Source organism: Cyrtonyx montezumae, unplaced genomic scaffold (genome assembly GCF_038088225.1).
Source record: "Cyrtonyx montezumae isolate F1298 unplaced genomic scaffold, pur_monq_1.0 scaffold_14, whole genome shotgun sequence".
NCBI lineage: Eukaryota > Metazoa > Chordata > Aves > Galliformes > Odontophoridae > Cyrtonyx > Cyrtonyx montezumae.
Window position 1 is genome coordinate 15,450,003 of NW_027071870.1, and position 21,694 is coordinate 15,471,696.

Consider the following 21,694-nt stretch of genomic DNA (forward strand, 5'->3'; position numbering starts at 1 on the left):
ACATTCCAATTCCTGATTCTTTTGGCAGGAAATGATCAAAATATCTTTAAATGAGAAATCTAACTTTATTTAGCCATGTTAGTGAGATGTATTTTTGATTTTTCTCAGAATTTATAAGGAATTCAAATTTTTCTACGAGAATATATAGATTATCTTATTTTTCATGAAAGTCTTCCAAATCACAAGTAGGCTTTTTAAGTATCTTTTTTTTTTAAACAGATTTCTTAATTTAAACTTTGAATTTAAAGGAATAGTTGTGATTCACATGCACCAGAGCAGGCTAGGGACTGACCTTTTGGAAAGGATCTCTGCAGAGAAGGACCTGGGTGTCCAGGTGAACAACAGGTTGGCCATGAGCCAACAGCCTGCCCTTGTGGCCAAGAAGGCTGATAGAATGCTGAGCTGCATTAAAAAGAGCACAGCCATCAGTGTGAGAAAGGCAATCCTTTCTCTCTCCTCTGCTGGTGAGACCACATCTGGAGCACTGCGTGCAGTTCTGTGTTCCTAAGTTCAAGAAAGACAGAAAGCTTCTAGAAGTCCAGTGGAGCTCTACAAAGATGACTTGAGGCCTGGAGTGTCTCCTTTATGAAGAAAGGCTGAGGTGCCTGAGACTGTTCAGCCTGGAGAAGAGAAGATAGGGGGGATCTTATCAGTGCTCATCAATACCTAATGGGTAGGAATCAAGTGGTTCAGGCTGACTTTAAGTGTTGTGCAGCAATGGGACAATGGTAACCAGCACAAGCTGGAACATAGTAAGTTCCGTACAAGCATCAGGAAAAAAATATTTACTTTGAGGGTTACAGAGCACTGGAGCAGGCAGCTCAGAGAGGCTCCGGAGTCTCCTTCTTTGTTGATATTCAAAACCAGCCCGTGTAACCTAATGTAGGGAACTTGCTTTATCAGAGGGGTTGGACTAGATGATATCCAGAAGTCCAGCCCCTACAATTCCGTGATTCTGTGAGCTCATCTTTACAGCTTTAGGAGAACTGGCTGTTAATTTCTTCTGCAGTGATCAAGATTATAGTGTAAGCATGCCACAAAATTAATTCTCCACTTCATATTGAATCACTTTTTATTGTAAGAACAGTTGTATTTTCCTGTACTGCCCCTGTATTACAGGACAGTGTAAGTATATGAATATCATGCAGTAACTCAGTAGTGTTTCAGATTAAAATAAATGTGGCAAATTAAGTTACTTGTTTTAAATCTGAAAAATCTGAAATATTAATTGCATGGGAAGATGATATTGAAATATCCAATGCTTTCCACAGAACATTGTCTAACTATCTTTAATTTAGATAGCCTTTATATCTTACAGAAGAAAAAATGTTAGCCATCTTGAGTACATAGAATGTTTTTATTGCAAAACTGCCTTTGACATAGTTCATGCTTCTTTTAACGTATTCCTCTGCTCTGCATAATTAGAGAATTTTGATGTATTTGTAAAGCAAAGGCACTTAGATTGTATAAATAGGTCACATTTTCCTTTAAAAATATGTCTGTGCCAAACTGCAGAAGTGGTCCTGCAGTTCAGGAAGATGCTGTGGTTTGATGTCAAGGTCTGGTTATAAGCTAGAGAGGTTTTGTGGTTTGTCAGTTAACCCTTTGTCGCATATGTACGACTTTCAGCTGAAGACAAAGAAAGAAGTAACTGAGGAACAGGATAGAAGTCACAGAAGTTTTAGTTTGGAATGTATACAAATGTGTTTGGTTATTCTTGAACTAAAGTGATCTCTGGCATGTTAATTTGCCCCTGGGTGATGGAAAACTGGCATCTTCAAGTTAGTTATAGACCAGGAATAAACTCCAAACCATAACAATATGTTATTAAAAATACAAGTATCATGGATATAAAAATTGCTGTAAGAAAGATGAAGGGCAGTTGCTCGTGATTTAACATTGTAAAAGTTAATTATAATAATTGTATTGACTTTCTTTATTCTAACATCAGGTTATTCAGATTTCTCTTTCTGAAGCTGTTCCATATTGGATGATGTTTAGTATATATACATTAGATTAAGGAATAGTATTATAGATAGCCCCAATCTCATTTGAGTAACGTCACATGGGAAAGAAGTCAACTTTTCTCAGTTTCGATCAAAAAATCGTTTCTGAAACTGTTCAGAATTCCTTTCCAATCATACTTGCACATTTTCTGTACCTTCCATAACTACGTCAGTAACTGGTGCAAAGGGTAAGATTCAGCATATGTATTTATGCCATTGTTCTTCAACCTTTCACATAGTTCAACCTTTAAATTGCAACTCTACTGATGTTTGCTGTAGCAGTAATTCACTACCATAATATCTAAGAGCTTTATTAACTCTTCAGGAGATCATTTGGTATTGCCTTCTTGGGAAAGCTTAAGTAACAGGTTAGAATAACTCTCACTTAAATTACTTCTTTGTCATATTAGCTTATCTACAAGTTATCCTCTTTATAAAAAGTGAGCTGAAAGCCTCCTTCCAGACAACTTCAGACAATACAGCAAAATATTTCAGGCTTTTGCAAATGTAACTGTTTACATTTAGGAATAGCTGTTGTACCAGAGCAAAAGCCTGCCATCACAACTTGGAATATATCTTTAGTGCAAAGGCTACTCAGAGCAATGGTAAAAGCCAAAGTTAATGAAGAGCATATGAGAGCAAACAGATGAGTTGCTTTAATAGGAGAGTTAGGAAATAGAGTATATTAACAGCATGTTTCCAGAGGATAACAAAATTAGATTGGCTAAACATTCATTGTTGAGTAGCCTTTTGAATCCCTCTGATTTAAACTCTCAAATTTTGCTTTACAGGAAATATTAGCAAAAATTGTACCAGTAATGGGTGGTCAGATATTTTTCCTGATATCTTGAGTACTTGTGGATATAATGACTACGAGGACGATTATAAGGTAGGAAGAGCATTCTTTTAACTCATTTAAATGCTGATGCTCAAAATAGCTATGAGACATAATGTGCTTCCAAATAATTCCTATTTTATTCTGACAGAATTAGTAACAGTATGTAAATGTTTTTGGTAGCACTGACTGTCATGTGCTTGGATTGCAAATGTCATATAGGACAAAAGCAGAAATGTTGAATTTTCTACTTGAAAGTTAAGTCTATGGTCAGTTGTTAAGTGCAGTAATGCATTTGCATTTCTAATACTGATAGGGCTTGTGCACATGTTTTGCATGGTGTTATTTACAAAAGTTTCTATTATAACAAATGCTAGTGCTGTAGTAAATCTGTTAACATGTGAACCACTTGATTGCTGGTATGTGTCTTAAGTTATCATGAGTAAAATAGAATTAATATAGGTCATTGGAATTATTGCAGATTTATTTTAGACTTAAAATTGGATTGGCAATTAGAAACGATTTAAAAAACTATCAAGACATCGTAAACATAATACAAATGGAAAAATGAATTTGTTCAGTTTGTAGAAACTATTTCTTCCCCTTTGTTGCTGAGAGGAATACTCTTTCCATTATGTTTTACCTATTTTCTACCAACTTTTCTGCTGACACTAGCAGCACAAGATTTTGTTTACAAGTATGAGATCATGGTATCATAGTTTTGTTATCATGAGCACATGAAGTAGTTTCATGAATAAACATTCTGCACTGTTTGGGTTTTCCTGGATTGTAGTATGTATATGGAACAACTCTAACAGACCTAATCCAGCTGAATTGCAGAGATGTGCTGGCTTTCTAGTTAAGACGTGGTTCTTGCCATTTCTTTCAGTATTTTAAAGACCTGTAGTTGAACACGAGCAATAGTGATTAGAATACATTGCTTTCCTATCATTTCTGCAGACACATTTCAAAATGTTGTTATAATCTGACTGCTTGGGATCAATTGCATGTTACTGCTAAATAAGCCTTTTAAAACAATGTTGTCAACCCAGACTTTGTCACAAGGAGTCAAAATAGGTTGAGACTTAAAAATCAAATTAACAAATGACAAAATTTCAATTAGTGAGATGTACATAATTAAGAGAAGTAGTAGTATAAATAGAAAAGCAGATCTTGTTTGAAGTAGTTATTACTTATTTAAAGGAGCAATTTGAAATGCAAGTTTAATGTACTTAGAGGAATTAAGCTAGAGAAACTGGAAGTGTGTAGTAGCAGTGACATTTGAATAAACCTGATAAAGAATAAATAAGAAACCATGGAAGATGAAAATCAGAACAGATGAGGAGAGCAAGTATGGGAGAAAATGGTTCACAAAAGTACGATTGAGAGAATATCCTAGCCATTTACCATAGATAGCATAGAACATAAATACATAGCATGTTCCAGGGAGGGAAAGTGGAACTGCAAGCATGGATTGCGTTTCAAGCAACTTGGCCTGGGGGCCACTGTCCTCTTTTCTGAAGTATCACTATCATTGCTCAGAGGATGTTCTTTGCCTGAAGATCATAACTGGTTAATTCAGTGAGACATAACAGTAATTCCTTTTTAACCTTAAAACTGACAAGTAAAAAAAAAAAGCCACACAAGAGTGCAGACGTATCAGACGAGAAGCTGATTCAGTGCAAATACTACAATAGGAATATGCAGTTGTTTTAGGGTTTTGGTTTGTTTTGGGCATGGTGGTGGTGTTGTTTTTCTTTGTAATTAAGAAAGGATGAAATTATCAAAATAATATCTGAAAAGTAAAACAGAAAGTGAAATGTTTAAATGGGAGAGAATATAAAAAATGCAAATATCATTCAGTACTGAGATTTCAGAAGGCATTTAAATGCCAACTGTTACACAGAAAGGAAGTGTTTTCTTGAATTCAAATTTTATCAGTTAGTGGTAGTATCTTTAAGTAAAAAGCATTTCCTCAATCAGTATATTTCAATTGTATTTGACACAGAAATTCAACAGAAAGAGTTAAAAATGAAATCCTAACTCTCGAAATAACAAAAGAAGTTGGACATAAAAGTTTTGAGTGACAATGTATTTTTCAGGCAATGCTTGAGGTTACTTTCAGAGTTACAGTAAATACATAAATATTATTTTAGGAAAAATGTAAAAATACTTTTCTTATAATAAGCCTTAAATATTCTTCCATATTCTTTCCCTGAAGAAAACGTTTGCAGAGGAGGTAGAAACTGTCTCTCTTACAGATTGGTGCCTGCATCTTCCCTACTGAATTAGTTTCCACTATAGACTCAATTAAGATTTTATTCTGGTGTTTTTTCAGTCTTTTAAGATATACACTTGTATCTTTAGTTCAAAGGATACATGCATATTTCTATACTTATATATTTAAAATATGTATATTTCTGTACATATTTGATATTATTTAATATATGCATGCATGCATATATTGATATGATTATTCCAGAGAAAGTTGATAGAAAGAGATGAATGAGTTAGTATCAAATGGTTAATTAATTAATGGGGACTAAATGTTTAGGTTGGAATTGCACTTGAATAAGGAAGTTTAAATAAGATGCCATAAGAAGGTTATCCTCTAAGTTCACTGATATTGTTCAGGATGTGAAGAACTTGACTGCTTCCATAATTTTTTTTATTTTACTCAAAACTTTGAATATTTTATGTCATGTGGTATATATGCAGGCTCTATAAGGATAGATTTAGCTCAACATTTTGAAATTGACAATGATTTGCTGATACAGAATCTTTAGATAGAATGTTTAATTTTTGGTTCAATCTTCCATTTGTAGCCTTTAGTGCTTTTGTCTGTATTTATAGATGACCACTTTGACGAGTATATCTCTGAACAAACAGTTGTTGTCACGAAAAATTGTGTATTTAAACCTTTATTATATACTTCCAATCCTTTTCCTATAAGAAAATTGGTTACTGCTAACCTTCAAGGTCAACTTTAGTTTCATCTTGTTGTTTCAAATGTGTGTTGTGTGTTTTTTTGTTTGTTTGTTGTTTTTTTTAATTCTTGTATATTTCCATTGAGCTTGTGGCACCACAGTGGGAAAATGAGTAACTTGATTTGACTGTACTGGAAAAACATGTCAAGGTGTGTTAACCCAGCCCAAACCTCACTATAACCTTTAATTTCATGTCGACAGTTCTGACCTTTTTTTTAGATGCATGAGTCCAGGCTGTCCTCAGAGGGTATTGTGCCCTTTGTCAGCATTACTAACATAAATCAAACTGCTTCATGAATGCAAAGGACTGAAATGTGGCCACTTTATTTAAAAAAAAACAACTGGGTCAGCTAATACAACTTAGTCTAATCTTAGTGTGAATTGTGGTAACAATTATTAAATCACAGGCTATATGATTCAAACACTTGAGTCATACAAAGACAGATTCACTGAGAGGAAAATCCTCAGTGCTGTTACACACAGTGAAACTATTGCAGCACGTGCCTATGTGGAAGCATCATCTGTGAAAGAATTATCCTCCATTTGAAAGGGGCTGCATCTTGAAGCATGCATTCTTTGGCTTCTGCCTCAGATAACACCCTGAGTATGCCACCCTGGCTGCACTTCCCAAAACAGTTGGAGTCAAGGCAGCAAGGTCAGCACTGACTCAGACAAACACTGTCATGAATGTCTGTAGTTGCCTTTAGAAAACAGGTGCATTGCTACTGTTTGTGAAGTGGACCATTGCTTTGGACTAATGGATAGTTTGTCCTGAGTCTAAATTGAATCTGTACCTTTCAAGAAAATGTAATGCATAGTTGCTGTCTGCCAATGCTTTTTTGTGTGCCTGTGACTCATGCTATTTTTGTTTACATTACATTCTGCATTTTTCATTACTTTTTCACAAGATGTGATTACAGACCAGTATTTCTGAAAGTGAATTCAAATTTCTTCTTCAGTCTTCTTCAAGTGAGAAAGATGGGGCATGTGTGTAAGCTAATATACTCTCCTGTGGGAGGACAGTGGGAATTTCTTTTATTATGTGTTGATTGTCCACGGATTAAAGCAAACTGAAAGAGAACCCTGTTGGAAAAAGATTAGCATTAATCTGTTACTTAAAGCATGCATTAGTCATGCATTAGTTTGAGAAGTAGGTTCTCTGTTGGTGTGGCTAGTTGAAAGGAAAAGTTTGTCCTCAACAAAGAACACTGAGAGCTTATGAATTAGATACCAAATCCCTAGGAAATTGTGGAGGCGTTATTGTGAACAGTTCAGTCAAGAACTCCATGTAGAGTATTTTATTGGTTAAAAAAAAGAACAACATATAGAATTTTATTCCTATGGGAAGGAGTAAAAATAAAATACACCTCTATACCAAATAAAAAAATACCTTATAAAGATACTGTTCTCTCATCATCTACCTATTTAAGTTTTAGATTCATGTACTGGGAAATTGAAGGCACAATTCTGGAAGTAAACATATTGAGATACTAAGAGGCAACATATCTGTAAGACATTGATTATAAGATAAAAAACGTGTTAGAGAAGTGCTTTTAACCCTTTTTATCAAAAACTTTTCCTTGAACACATGTAGCATGCTATTAAGAAAAAAACAAATTTGGAATACGTATAATGGGTTTCTTTAACAGTGCTGTAATACCATTCTGCAGTACTGTCTTTTGGAAGATACCTTGAAGAGAAGAACACTGGATATTTTAAACATTAACAACATCTGAAAATTACACCATCTAGAATTGGAGCTGTGCTCGTGATGTGCTCTGTGCTCATTTTAGATCCAGTGAGAATGGCAGGTCCTTTCACCAGTGTCTTACCTGGAATGAATGTAAATGGCAACAGAACAAAATGAATTAAAACAGTCTCAAACTCTGTCTATGCAAAAGTTTTAATCAGTTAAACTGTGTTGTTCTGTACTAAGCTGAATTGAAGAGCATTGTCTTTAATTATATTTAAAACAAGTTTATTTGAATTACCTTAGAATATAACTGACATAATATACATAACGTGTGTGTACACCACTATATATAGCCCCCATATATTGTATGAATTATGCAACAAAATACACAAATCCATATTTTTTGTAAATTTCTGTGACAAAAAAATAAAAAGCATAGCTTAATAAGTTGTTGCTGGCACCTGATGTTTCAGGACTTCGTTCACCAAGTGTCGATGATTCTTGAGGGGCCCCTTCCAACTCAGGCTACTCTATGATTATGGGGGTGTTGGTGGATGGCAGTCTGGACACGAGCCAGCAATGTGCCATCACAGCCCACATATACAGCTATATCTTGGTCTGCATCAAAAGAATAGTAGCCAGCAGGGCAGGAAAGGTCATCCTGCCCCTCTACTCTGTGCTGGTGAAACCTCATTTGTAGTATAGTGTCCAGATTTTGGGTCCTCGTATGAATTTCAAAGTCAGACTGGTCCAGACTCTGAGCACCCTGATCTAGTCGTAGATGTCTCTGTTCATGGCAGGGATGTTGGACTAGCTAATATTTAAAAGTCACTTCCAGTTCAAGAAATTCTGTGATTCATTAAATTTCCTTTAAAAAAATTCGTCCTCTCTCACTTCCATGTAATTTCTTTGTAACAAACAGTAGCATCTTCTTTTTCATTAGTCTTTGCCAACTTTTAGATACATGCTCATTCTGTTATATGCTGACAGCACTACAGTGCTGTGAGTAGTTACCAATAATAATAATGACAGCTGGTAACATATGGACTCACTGCCAAGCTGAGATTTTTTTTAATAGTAAGTGAAAGCTACACTCTTTCATGTGACTAACAGTCAAAATTCAGACAAACTTTATCTGACTAGACTGTACAGTGTACTCATCTGCATATAATCCAGACAGCCCATGCCTTCTGTAGTATCAAAGGAGATGTAGTCTTTGGAGCCTGGCTGCAAGTCGTCTCATCATGATTTCTTTGAATCATCACAAGCACAATGAAGCACATGAATCATACCATAGAGGAGTGTATTCTATTCCATTGACTGTCTTAAGAGAGAATGACTAGTTCTGTTGAGCTTCATACCTTTTAGAATTAAATAACATTGTTATATGTATTAAGCTAAAGGAAGCCTTATTCATTTCTCCTAATCACTGGGTGCTATTTAGATTTTATTTTTTTACAAATACATTAGAGCTGTTTTTTTTCATGGTATTATTACTGGGAAAACAGAACTATGGTATCTGAATTCCTGTGGGCATTGAACCTCAGTTGAAAAAATTCCAGACAAAAGCAAGAAAGTGCTAAGTTTCAAATGCTGGCCTTTAAAACAAGTTTGTAAAAAATAAAAATTAAAAAAAAAAGGAAAAACTTTTAATAGGAATAAAACCTGAGAATGTGTAATGCTTTTATTGCCTGATGAAAAGCTAACCAAGTCAGTGGAGGAAAACCTGAGTCAGAGAAATATTGCCCAACTTTAGACTCTGCTACAGTCTTCATCTGCTCTGGACTTTTTGGTTTCCTTTGTGTTTAATGATGAAAAATTAGGTGTTTTTACTTTTTTATCCTTCTTAATTATTTTAGATATTTTGTAGGAGAAGGTGAATAACACTGCTGCTTTTATTCCTTGGTGATAAAGAAAACTTGCTCAGATGAACTCATCCCTGCAAAATTCGATGGCATAGTGTATCTCTTGCTTTACTGTACTGTCCTGCACTTGTTTCTAGCTTATACTGAGGAAGAAAACAGTAACTCTGTGTTCCTGGACATTAAGAATGTTTACATGAAAGTAAACTTATCCTAATATCAACTTCATACAGCTCTGCAAAAGTTTATTCCATTAAAAAATAGCAGTTGAATTTTGTCAAGCAGATAAATTTCAGAGTTGTTACTGTGTGTAATTGAATCCCTTATGATTCCAATAAAAGAGAAAGGAAAAGATATATTGAGTTCAAGTTGTTCTTGATATGAAGTAATGCAGAACATATAAGCAGAACTGAGACTTTCCTGCGGGAACGTTAGTCTGGCTGCAGTTACCCAATAATTAATTCTGGTCCAGAATCATTCCTACAAACTTGTTGGTGCATGCCATCTAAAGAGTACAATGACCATGGGTCCTTAGAGTCTGTAACTCAGTTGATTCTGTGTTTTTGTATTTGTGCAAACGTAATGAATTGTGTGTCCAGGATAGGAACGATGCGTAAAGTGTTTGACCAGTGCAAATCATTCTGAAGTAAAGATGGGCAAAGATACGGAAAAAATGAGCAAAGGCAATGCAGACTAAACATAGTTATACATGTGATATACTTGGCACCAAACAATTTACATATTTTCTAAACGAATACTTCTAAGTCAAGACAAAAATTAAGGAGGCTATACAGTCTCTCTGTAGATCTGGTGCACTTGGACCTTTTAAAGGAGTAGGAACGTCAGAAAAATACAAAACATAGATGTGAATTAGATGATGACACAAGTGTTGACATTTTTATAAGCAATTAATTTGTTGAATTGCATCAGAACTGATCTGAAAATTAAGGTATTTCTTCTTATCTCTTCAGAATGGAAGTCAGACATGAAAACATCCACATTACGGAGTGGATTTTCTTACCTGTTTTGAACTGATTGATCAGAATGTTAGAGCTGGTGCTGGAACAAATTTCTTGGGGTTTAGGATCTTTTCCAAACCAGCACAGTTAACCAGATTGAATTCTTTAAATCGTTTACATAAACTTACTATATATTTTAAACACTTTATTTTAAAAGGCGAAATTCAACTTGCAAGTCAAAATTCTGAAGGGTAGGTATGTTTGAGAAGTATATAACTTACCACTAGTATGTGGAAATGGCATGATGTGACTGCACCATTTGGCGTCACTGTCATTACAGCAAAGAGATCCTATGACATATCTGCCAAGCAGATGTCTTAGATAGCAAGGGGCATCTCAAATAGAACTAGTCGACTACATTTAGATAATAGGTATTGTTTATTAATTATGTCAGTGCAATTGTGTTGACCAGAAAGTGATGTCTACTTAGGGGTGAACTGAATGTCTCTTTTGTCTAGAGTTTTTCCTGTAATCGGTATCTCTGGATGTGGAAGGAGGGCTGATGTGTTGCCATGAGTGTCAGAATAGCTGTTTAAGCATGATGATAAAGTCAAATACTAAACATGGGATTGTGGCGGATGAGATGATATCTTCATCCTGTCTCACTTGGTAAATCATCATCCACAATTGTCAACAAGACTGTTCTTATCTCATGTACTGATCTTAAATCAGCTGGTGCTAAATTTGGCATGCTCACTGCGATGTAATGAATTTGTAGCCGCACTTTAGATAGTCTGGCCAGCAAAAAAGTGATTTAATAACAGGTTTCTTAACGCTTTGATATTTTGTAGCTAGAATGTTATTCTCTGTTTGGTTTTCCCTTATGTATTAGAAGGGACACATTAATTAACGGAAGTATTCTATACAGATGAGTAAAATGCACAATTTCAACTGACTATGATTTAAGACATTAAAAAAGATGGTACTGATACAGCTTACATGAATGTACTTTTATATATGTGATAGTAAGTAATGTAGTAATGCTTGCATTTGTGTGCATTACAGAGCCTGGATTAGTCAATCAAAAGAATAAAAACACATACTCATAGCATTTGAATCTGGAAAACCTTTGGGTGAAGTAACAGTAAAGACCATTAAGATTCATTTTTGTGAAACTAATGTTATATGTAGTGTCAGGTAAAAGCCAGCTACCAGATTAACTAGTTCTCAAAAGTGTCAAACATTGAAGAATAGCTACCTTATTGTTGAAAGGAAATGTGCAAGTTGAAATTACTTCTTGTAGCTACTGGACTCTGATCTGTCATGTAAATGTGGGATAAGTAGTCACTAGCAACAGAACTACATAAACACAATTGCTAGTATCTTTATTGCAAGCAAATGTATTTCAGTAATTAAAATATTTTTATGGATTCTTACATCAAAATAACAGTATTTCTATTACAGTCAGCTTCCTAAGTTTTCCCATGTCTCATATGTCTGCAGAGTTGTTTATGGGCTTCTCAGAAAAAGTATTTTAAAGCCTAATAAAAATGTCAACATTAGATTTTTTGAATGCAGGAAGTAGGTCAATGAAGATACCCTTTGAAGAGTATTAGCAAATACAAATTACACGTGGGCAATGGTTGCTTTAATGCAACAGGATTTGTTAAGTTACTTTGTGGTTCCCAAGAAGACGAGAGCGTTGTAAAGTATTCCCCGTGTGGTCTCCCTGCTCTTACCAGGTTTTGTGTATGGCTTTATCATACTAGAAGAGGCTTCATTGCTGCTCTTCTGCAATGTGATGACTTCTATTTAGTTGAGCATCAGTGTTCCTATTTAAAGGGCGTATCTGCTAATCCTAATCTTTTTATTCTGAGAAACCGAATGCGAAAACTTCTACTCAGTATTTAAACAGCACAGATTTGCTGTCATTGCAACTTGTTTTGCAAGTGACATTTATCTCCTTCAAATTTACAATATTTACATGGTGGATGTTAAGAAGTTTTGATTTAGAGACCCTCCAGATTTCTGTTTGTAAGTTCCATAGAAAAGTATTTTAATGGGGCCTGCAAATGCCAATGAGACAATAACAAATAGAATAACATATTGTGGAACTGCTGTGTTTTTAGTCCAGGCTTTGCAGAGTGTTTTTGCAACGCTTGATGGGCACAGGGTCAGGGAATAAAATTCTTCACCTCCTAGAATACTGATGATAGATCACGAGGCTGCCAAATTGTTAAGTCATTTGTTGGAGCATTCTTCTTCCATGATTTTGCAGGGCAGGGCACGTTGAATAAAAGAGAGTGTCCAGTGTATTTGCAGCATTCTTGGAACCATGGGCTGTAGTAGTTGCTTTTGAAATGTTTATGATGTTATTACTAGAAAAATGCATGGATAATATCTCCTTTTTCTATGACAAAAAAATAAAAAATAAAATTAAAAAAGAAGAAAAAGAAAAAAGAAAGAAAAGGAGTGCTTGGAAGTGCTTGTCTCTGGACATAGATTTTAGAGCTGTCCAAAAATATTCTTTATTATATGCATTAGAAATAACCTCAAGAAACACTGAACTAGAGTCCTCTTTAACAAAAACAGTTTGTGTGGAAAAGGAAAGAATCTTTGCTGGGTGATCTGCATCCGTCCAAGTGCAGGCTGGTAGCCTCTGGGTAGCTACATTGGAATTAATCACTGTGGGAAGTCTTCATTGGCAGCAGAAATATATTCATTGTGCTCTCTGCTGATTGTTTACATAGGTACATGCTGCGCATCCTGTAAGATGCTGTAAGATCCTGTTAGATGTTGATGTTCTCTGTATAGACACCTAATGCCTGATAAAATAGGGCTACACTGTATGTCCACAGAGTGTTCTTGGAAGGCAGTTATTCTCCCCAAATGTTCTGTATACTCATTATAGTCAAGTAGAAAGCAGTAAAAAAACCTTTTACCTTTTGTTTGTTTGTTTTTCATAGCACTATTTATTCATTGGGATTTTAACTGAAAAACTTCCTTATGGTCATTCCAACTGCACTGGAAACTTCATAAAGTCCACATTTAATACATTATTTAATACTTTAGGACTGTTGTCTTAAAGGTCATCACTGTTTCCTACTCTGATAAAAAAAAGAGGGATTTCTGTTTCCTGTGACACCTTGAGTACTACTTTTGGCTCAAATAAAAACAATTATTGCAAATACTCTTAAGAACTACTGCAGATGTTTCTCTTGTTTTTCCCTTTAATCACATCTTGCAGTTGCAACAGTCATCATTTCATTTAACATTCTATTTAGTCTATTTGTTAAATGAATGTCCAGCTAATTTCATCACGAGTTGTAATTGCTGAAGTTTCTACTTCATTTGGTCTTTTAAATGCTATAAAAATAAATAATATGTCACTTGCTTTTCCCTTTTCTAACAGTTTATTTACAGGTATCACTTTCTTACTACTTCGTACAGATGCAGCTATATAACGAGTGCTGTAAATATTCAGAGTAGAAATAGCAATTCTGTCTGTTTTATTTAACATATTCTACATTTCTGTTAAAAACTTCAATTTCACACACCAAAAAAAATGCTATAATTTCAGTATTTTATCTAGTTTTGTGGAAGATATTGTCAATCTAATCACTTCAGTGTAGGCACAAGTGAACAAGCAGTTTAATTCTGAGAGTAGTTAGCATTATCATTGTCGTTCCGAATGGGTTTTAATGTAATACATTGCTGGCAAATTTGCTGATAACTGTAGTTAATGGTCAGTCTGCACACTTCAGTCTGCTTTTCCTCTGTTGATAAATTCCAAGTTTCAGCAACTAACTTTACAAACTAAGGAATGAGAAAGGGTTGTTTGGGTGACAAGTATTTGAACATACAGATTAGGAAGTGAATGGAATTTAAACATGTCTTTAAAATAAATGGGTCTTAAACTCGTCCTGAAAATTAAACTCATATAAAAATGCATGACTAAGTACACTGGAGCAGAAGGACTGAGAGATTGTCTCTTTCAGTGATAATCCATTCTTTCAAACTGTGGCTCATTTTTCCATTTCAGTTGTCTATGAACATTTTTTAATCAGTTACTTTTTTGTGACCTCATTGACATGGGATAATAAGCTGAAATTCTACCAACTTGTGTGAGTGAATTTCTTAGGCTGAATTTTCAGTGTATCAATTGGTTTGATACACTGCATTGCAGAAATATGGTGGAATAAAGGTGTAATGCATTCTCATCATGTACAATAGAGCAAAGCATGAAAATAATGATATTTATTTAGTCTTGAAGGCTATTTAATAGAAAACTATATCACTTCAGTCAATTCAACATATCAATAAGTGGTTTCCGCTTATGTGTATTTTTGTGCAGGTCAACTTCTATGTAAGGGTGAAGGCAATTTATACCCTTGGTCACAGCGTATCTCTGATTGCTCTTACAACAGGAAGTATAATTCTTTGCCTTTTCAGGTATGTACTTTTCATTAGTAAATACACCAATAATAAGACAGTTTTAATCATTGTCTTCTAACTGATTGTTCAACCTTTTTAAAAACATATCATTTTTTCATTTTTCTCAGACGTCTGACAGTAACGTAATGCTAACAGGATTTTTGCTAGCACCAGCAATTTAAAAAAATCAAAGCACTTTAAAAATATATAGGCATTACAACCTATGTAAAGAAAAAATAATCATTTAGGAATCAATCTTTAAAACAATTCTTATTGCATTTTAAAAATCAATACATTAAATTGCTTTGAAAATAAGTAGGATGCTGGTCTCAGCAGCAGACAAGTGGGCAGCCACACTTTCCAGAAACTTCTGAGTGGTCTCCAGGCATCAGATGTAGTCCAAGAGAGTTTGTAAAGGTGTGGGTGATTGTGCTGAAGAATATTGCTGGGTGTGCATTGTTTTTCTTAGGCAGTGTTGGGAAAGGCAGTACTCTCTGCTGTTTTTGCCTCATTTCTGGGTATTTTCTGAGATGGAAAGCAATCCTCAGCTGTCAAAGGGAAGAGGAAAATGTTGATATCATAGCTTTTTTTATTTTATCAACCTTCATGCCCCTTATGTTTCAATTCTGTCTAATAAAAAAGCCTTTATATTCTCCATTATTAACCTTACATTACTTTCCATTTCCACTCACAGAAGAACAAGAGAATGCATCTCGCAGATAAGCAGAAAAAATTACATGTAATGCTAGGTGGAGAGGACTGCATAGTCTCAGTACTCTGACTAACTTGTTCCTATGGCATGCAATAAATTTTACAAACCACTGTAAAATTTGCTCAATATTTAAATATTTAGAGGGTGAGTACGTGACCCATGATTATATTTTGTAATATGTTTGAAGGAAGTGGAGTCTCTGTCATGTTTCTACTACCACACACTACAGGCAGATCATAGGTTCATAGGTACATTAGGTTGGAAAGGACCTACAAGATCATCTAGTCCAACCACCCTCCTATCACTATCCCTACCCAACTACTAAATCAAATCCCTTAGCACCTCATCTAAACGCTTCTTGAACAGCGCTAGGGATGGTGCCTCACCCACCTCCCTAGGCAGGCCATTCCAGTGCCTGACCACTCTTTCAGAAAAAAAATGTTTCCTCAGGTCTAATCTAAATCTTCCCCGGCGCAACTTGTGGCCATTCCCTCTTGTCCTGTCATTATTTATCAGGGAGAAGAGGCCCACCCCCTCCTCACCACAACCCCCCTTCAGGAAGTGGTAGAGGTCTCCTCTGAGCCTCCTCTTCTCCAGACTAAACAATCCCAGCTCCCTCAGCCGCTCCTCATAAGACTTGTGCTCCAGGCCCCTCACCAGTTTTGTTGCCCTTCTCTGAACACGCTTCAGGGCCTCAATGTCCTTCTTGTAGTGAGGGGCCCAAAACCGAACACAGTACTCAAGGTACGGCTGCACCAGAGCTGAGTACAGGGGGATGATCACCTCCCTGCTCCTGCTGGCTACACTATTTCTAATACAGAAATAATGCATTTTCAAAATTGCTAAAGCCTTGTAACACATTTCAAACTTTATTATGTTACAGACATCTGAATGTAGCAGAGACACTTCTTGTGTTAGACTGCAGCTGATGCAATTGTGAAGCGTCAATGACAAAAGTGAACGTAAAGGGCTATATGTCTCTGTGTATCTCTGACACATATGGTAACCTGTGCATTTTGGTTAGTTTTTTAAGAACAGAGTTTGGAAAATACAATTCTGTAAGGTTTAACTTTCCCCTACTCAACTGTTTACACCTCCTGTCCAAAAAGCATACTTGGCCCTCAAAGGTCCAATGGTTCTTTACAGGAGCTTTCAATGTAGTATTTGTAAAGGCAGTTCACTCACCCCTGAAATACATTCCCCTTTGCAACTGTCGTTGTTAAATTTAAAAAGCACAGCAGACAACTTTCCCAAATCACCCTTACTAAAGGAGGCTGGGTAGTTAATAAGTGAGTTCAAAATCAGATGTCACTAACGCAGTAGGGTTGTGAAAACTCTGACTTCATTCAGCAGAATTAGGATTTAAATTTTGATACTACTAAAACCAGAGATTATTAAATTTATGCTTTTCTGGATTTGTATATGTATGTTCTAATTATACTGCATTTAATCATAAATATATTCAGTGTTATTTTATGAATGAAAACATGGACATGACAAAGTGGAAATTCTTTGTCAGGTACTACTGTTTAACTTCCACCTTCTATTATATAGTATATCTGGCAGAACAGATACAGCCTCAGGCCTTTGCTAAAATTGTTTGAAATACCAGCTATAAGCAAAAAAAAAAAAAAAGACAGAACTGTTGGATGAGTTGCAGTTTCATGCATCTCTTTTTAAATTTCTTCTGAAGATGCATCTCACTTTATTTTTCCAACTCAGAGTAAAAACAAATTGTTGAACAGAATATTTTTGTGTAACACTTAGACTGAAGTTACTTACTATGTGTCTCTTACAATACTTCCTTCAAAGTTAATGTGGTATAGCAAGACCTTACAAAAAAAATATGTCAGATTCTCTAATATGTGTGTCTTACCAAGAAGAAAAGTATGAATAAGAATCGTTTTTATAAGATGTGTTTTCATGTGTATCAACTAGTTGTCAAGATTCAGGATAGTTTTCTATCATGAGTCACAGGGAACAGGATAGCAGCTTTTGTTTCACTGTTAAAAACAGCATTTCCTTGATGCTCTGAATCATCATACTTAGTCCTAAATAAAAAAGATTGTTTGACCACCCTCTCTGAAATGTTGATTTGACAGCCTTTTGTAGATGTAACGTTATAATTTCATATACTGAAGAGGATGAAAAGCTAATAATCTAAGTCACAAAAAATACTTTCTTCCACTCCCATCTTGTATGTTTTTTGCATGTATTGAGTTCTGTAAAAAAGTGTGGTGCTATCCAAAATAATAGTAGTATTTCAGTTTTTCTCAGAACCAATTTTAGCAAAGGACACATATAGCCACAGTGTTTTTTTAACAACAGCTCTAAGTTCAGCCTAGTATTATGTCCTTTGCCAAACTGCAGGCTAGCAAGATGGATTTGTCAATTATTTCCCAATGCTCTCTCTAACTGTGCTTGCATTAGTCATTTCAGAGCATGTTATTTGGTGTTCTGGAGAAGTGTTCTTTAAAAATGAAAACATGAAGACCACTTAGAAGCTGGCATTGCATACCACAGTGCTAGCTGTAAAATCCTATTTCATCTTCATTCTTTCATTGCTCAGCTTCCTAAAATTTCCTGGCTTTTTGTTAATATCCAAATACAGATCACAGTTCTGATTTGGACCCAAAAAAACCCCTCTCAATAGCTTGCTTTCTTGGGATTTGATAAAAGAAATTTCTGTTACAAGGGAATATCTTGAAAAGAGTGAGTTTTAACTGGAAAACCTTCAACTTAGAACTAAGTTCCCCTGAACCTTCATTCAGTAAATTGGAATATTTATTTTCATTTGTTTCTGAGTCTTCCATGTGGCTGCTAAAGAATACTAAACATAACTAAAGAAGAGAATTTTTACGTCTCACTGGACAGAAAGGGTAGGCGTTTTAATGCTTTGCATGCATTGTTGATTGTTCTGGCACTGAAACACATTATAAGATAAAAAGGCATTATATGGAGAAATGCGGGAGTTAAAGAAATTAAAAAAATAAAACCAAGAAAAAATTGATGAGAGAGTGTCTGAAATTTATACAGATTAATAAAAGTTTTATTTGCAAAAAAAAACAGCACAGATGCAGAATGAATTGATAATCAGTGCTTACTGTCAACTTATGATAAAGTGAGGGAGAAACACCACTTGGATGTTTTGGTCTTCAATACTGAAAAGGAGTAAGAGATTATTTATCTTGTACAGTGTTGAGATGATGCTAAAGGAACATGCAGCAGCTCTGATAATGTGATGGAGGAGGGAAGGGTAGGCTTTTACTTGAGGTACTTATTACTATGAAACAACCAGAAATGAGTAGAAGTCTGTTCAAGAGGGTTTCTGTCTTGATATCTAAAATGACTGTTTTTAAATCTCTCCTTAGAAAACTTCACTGTACTCGGAACTACATCCATCTGAACCTGTTCCTCTCCTTCATTCTAAGAGCAATCTCTGTTTTAGTCAAGGATGATATTCTGTATTCCAGCTCCAACACAGCTCATTGTCCAGAGGACCAAACCTCATGGGTAACAAACCTTATTTACTGTTACTTTCACAGTACCTTCACTTCGCAGTAAGGGTGATGGAGCACTGGCACAGCTGCACAGAGAGGTGGTGGAGTCTCCTTCTCTGGAGATGTTCAAGACCCACCTGGATGCCTACCTGTGCAACCTGGGCTAGGGAGCTGCTGTGGCAGGGGGGTTGGGCCAGATGATCTCTTGAGGTCCCTTCCAACCCCTACAGTTCTGTGATTCTGTGATTCTGTACCTGATTTAATACTCTTGTGTCACTAAATTGTCCTCCTGATGCTTGTAAATATTTAGGAATACCAAGCTGTCAGTGTAGGCAGGTCTATAGAGAATATAAGTGATTTGTTAGAAGTAGACAGAAGTAAGAGAAGTGGAAGAAAGAGAGGTTGTTTTTGCTTCATTTGTCTATGTGCAGACAGACAGCAGGTCATCTACCAAAACAAATCACAGCCAGCTATAGCTAAATAAAGCCACTACATTAATCCAGGGAGATTTTCAGTCAGACAGGAGTGCCATCTGCTGAGAAGTGTAAAAGGCCCTTTTTCTGGAAATGTTCCAGCATCTCCGTCAGGGGTCCAGGAATGAAATGAGTCAGGGAAGTAGATATTTGCAGTTGTCTTTATCATACTTTCTGGATGTGGCAGAAGCATTGTTACTTGCATTCTTGGTAAGTATGCTAAGTCTGGGTGGGAGTTAACTGGAGTTAAGTCTGGGACACACTTAACTTACCCTGCTGATGTGCTATGCTTTGCACTTTTAGCTAGAGTAGTGATACCACACCAGTGTTTTAGCTATAACAGAGCAGTGCTGACACAGTATCAGGGCTGTCTCTCTACAACACTCCCACAAGACCAGAAGGCTGTGTATGGGTAAGAGGAGCGGAGGGGACATCCCTGGTACAGCTGACTTCACCTGACCAGAAGAACATTCCTTAATTCATGCTCAGCAAAAAAAAATGCTGAGGTAGGATGAAAGCGGGAGAGTCCCATGTACAGCTGTGCGATGTGTTAAACCTGTATTACCTGCCTAGGTATTTGATGTACTTGGAATTTTAACAAAAGCAGCAGAGATATGATTAGTATTTAAAGAAGGGAAAAAAGTAAAGCAGACAGAAACTAAGTTTCATTTAGTCCTTTTTATTTAGTCTGTTACATTCACTATATCATCACATTTCTCAGCTCAGTCTCAGCAGAAACGTTGTAATGTTCAATTCACACATTCCAGAATCCTGCTGAGAAGGGCTAAAGTAGCAGCAGCCAGCACTGTGAAACGTCAGTGGAGCAGACCTCTGAAAATTAATTCTGAAGAAGATTAGCACAGAGACTATAAGTATACTGGGACTTCATTTTATGTGTCTCATTAATTAAGACACTGTATCATTTCTAAGGGGAAATATTTTTAAAAGTCTGTTCAGCTTCTTCTTCTAAGTCTGCTTAGAAGATTCAGTGTATAAAGTTATAATTTTCTCTCAATTTTGGGTTTAGCTTTAAAAACTCATAAAGCAATTTCATTCTTTACTGTGTTAGGAAGGCAGATGGAATTTTAATTTATTAACTGCTTAGTAGACAATCACTTATTCTAATATCCATTCATTAACAGTTGAAAATTTATGCATTTATTGATAACCACTGTCTTTTACAGCATTTATATTATGATATTTTCTAAACTTTTCAGTGTGCTTGCTATGATTATGGCTGAGGCAAAAGAAATCTACTGAATCTGGGAGTAGCATTACATGGAGAGTTAAGATACATAGTATGTAATAGCAGAATAATATAGCATCTTTTGTGCAACAACTTTGTCACGTTTTCACATTTCAGGTGGGCTGCAAAGCTATTTTGGTGTTTTTCCAGTATGGTGTTATGGCAAACTTTTATTGGCTATTAGTTGAAGGACTTTACCTCCACATCCTCCTTGTGTTAATATTCTCCCCCAACAGACACTTCACAGTCTATCTGCTGATTGGATGGGGTAAGAACATAAATGCCTTTCAATTAAATAATATATCTTAATATGGGTATTGGGTTCGGTATTACACATGGATGTAATGATAGTTTCTGCTGGATGATTGATCCATGAGCATGACTCCTTGGAAACTTTAGTTTCCCTCTTCAGCTTCAGAGTAGGTACTGCCATTGTGCCATGGTTGGGGGAATAAGTACAGAGCCTCCATGCTCATCCGTCCTGCAGAATGCTAACTGCTTGCTTACTTCTTGGTCATCTCTGATCTCTGCCAGTCTGTGCTCCTGTCTGTGCTCCTGTCAGTGCCCAGGGGCTGTTTAAGGAATAGGATGATGTGGAACTGTCCTGATTTGGGAGGAGAAAGTTTAGCTGCACTGCCATGGATTGTGCTGTGCTGCTTGCCTTTTCAGAAGCCCAATAGTATTTTCCATCTGTTTCTAAAAACACTTGTTCATTTAATTTACAGAAAGTGCAGTGATTTATGGGTGGAGTAGTATAAAGTTTTCAGTAATAAGTGATCCTGAAACATTAGGTATTGCTTGGAGATTACAATAAGCCACTATGTGGGAATGGATCCTTATGAAGTGATCTACTCTTCAGTTTTGTATTGTAGCCCTTGCAAGTACATTGGGAATGCATAAGTTGTATCTGTATTCTTACAGCTCTGACAGCTTGAAAGACACCCAAGAAAGGCATGTGGTTTGTGTATTAGTGATTTAAACTATATA

The 21,694-nt window shown here is 35.9% G+C and overlaps 1 protein-coding gene across 1 annotated transcript in view; it reads left to right on the plus strand.

Moving 5' to 3' along the window:
• VIPR2 (vasoactive intestinal peptide receptor 2) overlaps positions 1 to 21,694 on the plus strand; it is a 49,632-nt gene that overhangs the window by 14,314 nt on the left and 13,624 nt on the right. Inside the window, exons 4-7 of the mRNA XM_065731218.1 lie at positions 2,798 to 2,895; positions 14,697 to 14,794; positions 18,860 to 19,001; positions 20,825 to 20,975. Coding sequence (XP_065587290.1) covers positions 2,798 to 2,895; positions 14,697 to 14,794; positions 18,860 to 19,001; positions 20,825 to 20,975 — 489 coding nt within the window. The remainder of the gene's footprint in view (positions 1 to 2,797; positions 2,896 to 14,696; positions 14,795 to 18,859; positions 19,002 to 20,824; positions 20,976 to 21,694) is intronic.